This window comes from Zosterops lateralis (assembly GCF_965231275.1).
Source record: "Zosterops lateralis genome assembly, chromosome: 28".
Lineage (NCBI taxonomy): Eukaryota > Metazoa > Chordata > Aves > Passeriformes > Zosteropidae > Zosterops > Zosterops lateralis.
The window spans coordinates 2,432,966-2,440,011 of NC_139788.1; the positions used below are offsets into that span (position 1 = coordinate 2,432,966).

The window sequence follows — 7,046 nt, forward strand, 5'->3', positions numbered from 1 at the left end:
CTGGGGAAACAGTTTCCTCTTAATTCTAAATGTGCTCGTGGCACATGGGTTTGCTTGGTGTCCACCCTGTGATGCCAGGCAGGGCATGATGAGTCTGTCTGGGAATTGCCAGCACTGCCCACCCACATCCTGCTGGGCAGGTAAATCACTCCTGCCCTTGTGCCTGTGCAGCGTGGGAAGAGCCTGGTGCTGTGGTCAGCCCCCGAGGCCGTGCAGTATCATCACTTCAGCCCCGCCAGCGACGTGTGGAGCTTCGGGATCGTCATGTGGGAAGTCATGTCCTACGGAGAGAGACCCTACTGGGACATGTCCCACCAGGACGTGAGTGCCCTGCAGCTTCACTGTACATGATGATGGTGCAGCCGTTGCTGATGGAGCTGCTGCTGCTGCTCCCGGGCTGGCTGTGAGGAGGGAGGCTTGCCCCAGAGTCGTAGTGTTGTGGTTTAAAAGCAAAACCAGTGAGAGTCTCCAAGTCAGAAATACAATTTAATAAGAAAAAAGGAAAAAAAAAGGAAAATAAAATAAATGCAATAATACAAAAAACCACTGACAGAGTCAGAACACACCCTGAGCAGGGTGGTGGGAGCAGTTGGGAGCAGTCCAGGTGAGGGGCTCTTCCTGAAGCAGTGATCCCACAGAAAGGTCTGGGAGCTCTGCTCCTCTGGGAATCCAGTGGCTCAGGGCTGCTTGTCCTGTCCCAAATCCCAGATTCTCTCCAGGTGGGAATGCTTGGCTCCTCCCCCTGGGCATTGGGAGCATCTCCCAATGGGATGAGGAGTCGTGCAGTGGCTCCTTGATGGCGCATTAAACAGAGAGAGCTCCTGGAGGGAGTTCCCTGTGAGTCCTGGGCAAGGCATTGATGGGCCATGAGCAGAAGAGCCCAAAGGAGGGGCCTGGGAAAACACTGCCCCACCTGGTTCCAACAGCTCATGGGGATGGGGATGGGATAAATACTTTGTGTACATCCTACACTACAACCCAGGACACATAGTTTATGAAAGAACGAGACGCACCCATCAGGTTGAAGGGAGGAAAAGAAGGACAGTTTATTATGATTTGGGGTTTAAATAGGATTTGGAATTTGATTAAAGACTGGGAGATGTGAGGAACACCCCCTCTGACCCCAGTGGTCAAACTAGCAGTGCATCACAGAGAGATGAGAAAACAATCTACTTGTTTATGTTATATGGGTTAAGAATTTCTAATAAAAATATGTAAACAATATCAGAAAGCTGAAGAATCAGGGTGACAGCTCAGGGGTTTGCCCCAGGGATTTGCCCCAGGGGTTTGCCTCAGGGGTTTGTGGTGCAGCCCCTGAGCCCAGCCCCTGTGTGCTGCAGGTGCTGAAGGCTGTGGAGGACGGGTTCCGCCTGCCCGCCCCGGCCAACTGCCAGCCCCCCCTGCACCAGCTGATGCTCAACTGCTGGCAGAAGGACCGCAGCCAGAGGCCCAAGTTCTCACAGATCCACAGCGCCCTGAGCAAGCTGCTGCAGAGCCTGGAGCCCCCAAAGTGCCCCAGCTCCACGTGCCCCAGGTGATCACTGTCTTGCCACACCTGCCTGTCCCCCCTCTGCTGTGCTGTGCCCCACTCCCTGTTCTTCACCACCCTCTGTGTTGGCAGGTCCCACAGCACGTCCATCCCCCTCTCCAAGAGAACCTTCTCAGCCTTCCCATCCTTCAGCTCGGTGGGTGAGTGGCTGGAGGCCATAGAAATGGGCAGGTACAAGGACAACTTCACTGCTGCGGGCTACTGCTGCCTGGAGTCGGTGGCCAGGATGACAGCCCAGTAAGTGTCCCCTTCTCCCAGCTGGAACCTTGTGGGGTGGGTGCAGTGAGAGCAACGTTTCCTGCCCCTGCCAGGGAGCAGAGCCAAATCCAATGTGGTTTACTGATAATCAGTAATGATAATTTGTGATTTCTGTCACTTGATAATCAGTGATTTACTGATAATGTACTGTGCTGCAGCACAGGGTGGTGGGGTCAGAGGTGTCCCATGCCTGGGCGTGGTGCAGGCTCCTGTTAGCCCACAATGCCTGGTCAGGGTCAGCATTGCTTTGGCTGGGACAAAAGGTTGGGAGTTTTCTTACTTGTGCTGATAATTTGTACTTTCTGTCATTTGATAATCAGTGATTTACTGATAATCTGCTGTGCAGGGTGGTGGGGTCAGAGCTGTCCCATGCCTGGGCGTGGTGCAGGCTCCTGTTAGCCCAGAATTCCTGGTCATTCAGGCAACGGATGACCTCAGCATTGCTTTGGCTGGGACGAAAGTTTGGGGGTTTCTGACTTGTTGTCCTGGCTCCTTTTGCAGAGACATCCTGAGCCTGGGCATCACTGTGGCAGAGCACCAGCAGACCCTCCTGGGCGGGATCCAGGCGCTGCGGGCCCAGGTGATCCGGATGCACGGCCGGGGTGTGCAGGTGTGAGCTGATGTCCTGCAGAGGTGCAGAGCCCCCGGGGAGGAATGGCCTCTGCTGGCCCCGACCTGACCCACCCGGAGGTCTCAGGTGGGCTGTGGAAATCGCTGGGTGCTGCCAAACAAGTGGCAAGAGAGAGCAGGGCTCCTGTCCCCTGTGCTGGGGCAGCCCAGGGCTGATAACCAGTGATGCTGGGGCAGCCCAGGGCTGATAACCAGTGATGCTGGGGCAGCCCAGGGCTGATAATCAATCACCTCCCAGGGTGGTGCAGCGTGCCCGGGTGGATGTGGCTCTCCCCAGCGCTGTTTTGTAAGATGAGTCAAAGTGTATTGATGCCATTTCATGTGGTAGTTTGAGTTCACAGGGTGGGATGGACCTTTTTTTGCACTGTCTTAATCCAGAGCCAACACGTCTGTATCCTGCTGGTGAATCCATGGGTGCTTTTATACAACCTGACAGATCACAGCAACCCCCACGAGGCGTTTTTATTGCTTTTATATTTAGAGAGCAGCTCTCACCCAATGCCCAAATTCCTGGAAGGTGACTTTCCCCATCTGTGCTGAAGGAAACTCTTTCCCAGTCGCATCCCTTCTGCTCCATGAGCTACTTCTCTGAGTTCTGACACCTCAATTGATGAACAAAACTAAATATTCTCCAGTAAAGCACAGAGGAAATGGTGCTGGCTGCATCCATACAATGCAGGGCACAGCCACACTTTGTTTTGTGGGCACCAACAAAACCTGCCTGGCATGCTGGCAGCTCCCATAGCTGCAGCCTGATCCCTGAGAAGACACAAACAGCATCTTAATAACCCAACTTGCCTTGAAGTTAGTTAATTAATTGGGTATTTGCAGCTCTGTACGGAGTTTTGTAAGGCTTTATTATGATCTGTAAGTATCACAAGTGAATTATTAATGCTGAAAGGCAAAGATTTACAGAGGGGATGGAGGCTGTGGGAGATGCTCAGAGTCTGCTTGGGAATCTGCTCCAGTCAGACCCTCCTGTTAGGCTGCTGTGAGAGGATGAGGAGCTGGGTGAGGATTGAGTGAAGGGTCTCTTGGGGCTGGCATGGTGATCACTCTGCCCAGGCAGTGCTGAATATGCTCTGGGGAGTTTGTTGCTCTCTGGGGAAAACAAGATCTCTCCTTCCTGCCCCCCCTCCCCAATGCCTCTTGGTTAGTGTTTTTAACACAAATAATTTCTCTAAGTTTGGCCCACGTCCAGCTGGGTTGGTCACTTCCCATCCTGCTGTTTCCCACCCTGAGGAGGAGCAGCAGTGAACCAAGCCCTGCATTCAGTGAAATGCCTGATCCCAAGGATCAAGTGCAATTTGTGTGCTCTCTGTGTTTACATTTTATCTCTAGAGAAAGTCCCTTGCAGGTCTCTAGGCAGGGGTTGAACTGGCTTGATTCTGGATCTTCTCTCCCCTCTCCCTGCTCCTGTTTGTTGGGATGGAGGAGCCCTGCTGGGGAGTTACTGGGGGGAAAGGGGGAAAGGGGGAAAGGGGGAAAGGGGGAAAGGGGGAAAGGGGGAAGGGAAGGGAAGGGAAGGGAAGGGAAGGGAAGGGAAGGGAAGGGAAGGGAAGGGAAGGGAAGGGAAGGGAAGGGAAGGGAAGGGAAGGGAAGGAAAGGAAAGGAAAGGAAAGGAAAGGAAAGGAAAGGAAAGGAAAGGAAAGGAAAGGAAAGGAAAGGAAAGGAAAGGAAAGGAAAGGAAAGGAAAGGAAAGGAAAGGAAAGGAAAGGAAAGGAAAGGAAAGGAAAGGAAAGGAAAGGAAAGGAAAGGAAAGGAAAGGAAAGGAAAGGAAAGGAAAGCCCCCCCCATGGAAACTGCCTTCTAGCCCAGCTTTTTGCAAGAATAAACACTTTTAATTGAGCTCCTCACCAACACGAGATAACAAAATTCATAGATTAAGCTATAGATTGTTGTTAGGGTATTAAAATGAACTCACATCCTCTCAGCTTCTCTCCTCGGGGAAGGAGTACAATTAAATTAATCAGCAATGCTGTTTTGGAGCTGCAAGGGAAATGCCTCAGAACGACCCTGGTCTGTTCCCATCCAGCCTCTGGCATTTCAGGAGGTTTTTATCTCCTCCACAGGCTGGGAGAGCCCCAGTCCTGCTGGAGCAGCATCTGCAACACTCCCCTCACAAGAAACCAAATGGGAATCGAGTTGGTTCATCTCCAGATGCTTTTATATTCATTAGCCACATGTTAAGTACTGTAAATACACACTTGAGAAGTCAATATATATTTTTATAAGCTTGAGACAAATGTAATATAATATTATAAGGGACTCTGTGTGCATCTCATGTTTGAATTATAGTCAGACATCTCCAGGGAATCTCAGTTGGTTTGGAATATTTAATAATGATGATGATGATAATAATAGTTATTATAAATGCTAATAAAAATCTATTGACTTTTTTTTTAATTTTTGTATTTATTAAACCACGGTTGAAGTTGGCAATAAATAAATAAATCCCTGATTAAAACCAACTGGTAATCCTGGCCTGGTTTGTCTGTGTGGGTCATTCCAATGTTCTGGGGGAAAATACCACTTTATCAAGGGTGGCATGTGGAGAGTAAGGGACAGTTTTAGCAGCATCAAGGTGTGAAGTGATGCCTTGATTTGTTAAATAACTCTATGCTGCAGGGGGTGGTTTCTTCTTAATGACACTTTGTAGGGAGGACAAAAGCACCTGCTTTGCTTTGCCTGGTTTTCTTAAAAAGCACCTGCTTTTCTTAAAACAATTTTGGTAAATAACTATTTTTTTTCTTGAAACAGTCTTTGTCTAGTTGGTGTTTTTTGTTTTTGTAGTTTAACCAATGGCATTAAAGAGGTATATTTTTATTTATTAATTATGTTAAGTTTGTATCAGAACACCTTATAAAAGGTAGTAAGAATTAGACAATAAAGAGCCTCCTTTTTCTATGCCTTTTTCTTTCTAAATTATTTTTGGAGTCTTTGGTGTCCAACAGCAACAGGAAAATCCCTCCCACCACCCCCAGAGCAGACCTTGGACATTCTCAGTGTGAATTCATCATTCATCAGTGCTCAGTCTGACACAGATGCTGCTGTGTGACTCTGGGGATGTTGCTGAGCAGAAGGAAAAAGCTGCAGAGTTCCTGCACTCAAGGCATGTAATTAATTGTCTTATTGAATCAATGAAAGCCCTGTCCGGCCAGCGCATTAAATGCAAACTCAGCACAAACAGTGATATTTAAAAATGATTTGATGTGACTCTTACCCATTCACATCTCTTTTTTCCTGGGTTGTCCAATGCTCAGGAAAAGGCACAGGAGTGGTGACAGCAGTGACAGCTGCTGGGGAAGGTCTGAATGGCTGCTTAGAATGAGTGAAGCCTATTTGCCTTCTGTTGATCAATTAATTCAGGCAGCCTTTGTTCAGAGCCTGCCCAGGGCTGTACTGGCACTATGAAGAAATAATCAGAGCTCTGGAGCAAGGTGATGATTCCCAGTCACAGCTCACCAGAGGCAGATTGTGCCCAGTTATTGGCAGTTGTGAGGTGTGGAGAGGGGTTTGTGTCTCTCCTGTGACCTTCCTGGCACTGTCTGTGCTGGGAGCTGTGGGACCTCTCCTGCCCTGGATTTTGGGGGGGGCTTCACCCCCCTGTGCCCCCCTGCCCAGCCCTGTGCCCTGCTCAGCCCCAGGGGAAGTGACTCTGGAGAAAGGGGGGGACAGAGAACCCCAAAGTGCAGCAGTGCTGTCAAGGATGGGCTCAGCACTCAGCAGGTGCTGGTGATACAGGGGATTTTTAAAATAAAACCTTCATTGCACGGTGCTGGTGAAAGCAGCTGGCACCACCAGTGTGTCCCAGGGGAGAGCAGGGGAGAGGCCAGGGCTCCTCCTCTCGCCCCTCACTCCCTCACAGCAGCTTCAGACATGAAATCCATCACTTTCCCCCTGTTTTCTGGACTTTCACTGCGGGGAGGCTGCACAGAGTGTCTGAGAGCAGAGTGAGGGGTCAGAGCAGAGTGAGGGGTCAGAGCAGCCTGGCCCTGCTGCCCCTGTCCCCACCCCACCAGCACAGGAAGGATATGGGAGAGAGGAGAGCAGTGCCCTGGGAATGTTAAAAAGAACCCGGGTCTGGAGGAAGAGCAAGGTTTGAATAAGAATAATTGCTAATTATCAGGAAGAGCAAGTGCCATTTGTCACGGTAATCAGCGATCTGTCAGGTGGAGTGATGCTTCTTTCCTCCTTCCATCCTTCTCGCAGGGTCCCGGTGTGGCTGAGGAGCCCTGCAGGGGTTGGGATGTGGCCAGACCCCCCCAGCTCCTCCTGCCACACCTTGGATGGGCTCCCAGAGCCACACTGGGCTGTCCCCAGAGCCACACTGGGCTGTCCCCAGAGCCGTGCACCACCCACCTCTGCCGGGACCTGCAGGGTGCAGCTGTACTGGCTGGCCAGGGGGTGCCCATGGGGAGACAGAGGCTGGGGTTTGTCACCCAGCTGAGGCTCAGAGCTGGATGACCTTGGTGCAATGCTGGGTGACATTGGCATAGAGCTGATGACCCTGGCATAGGGTTGGATGACCTTGGCACATGGTTGGGTGACACTGGCACAGAGCTGGGTGACTCTGGCACAGGGTTGAGTGACACTGGCACAGGGTTAT

At 50.9% G+C, this 7,046-nt stretch overlaps 1 protein-coding gene across 1 annotated transcript in view; it reads left to right on the forward strand.

The window, feature by feature from the left end:
• The window catches only part of EPHA10 (EPH receptor A10), a gene marked incomplete at its 3' end in the record, with an annotated part of 28,532 nt that extends 26,109 nt beyond the window's left edge, over positions 1-2,423 (forward strand). Inside the window, exons 14-17 of the mRNA XM_083879628.1 lie at positions 172-321; positions 1,341-1,534; positions 1,622-1,786; positions 2,309-2,423. Coding sequence (XP_083735754.1) covers positions 172-321; positions 1,341-1,534; positions 1,622-1,786; positions 2,309-2,423 — 624 coding nt within the window. The remainder of the gene's footprint in view (positions 1-171; positions 322-1,340; positions 1,535-1,621; positions 1,787-2,308) is intronic.
• Positions 2,424-7,046: the final 4,623 nt, after the last annotated feature.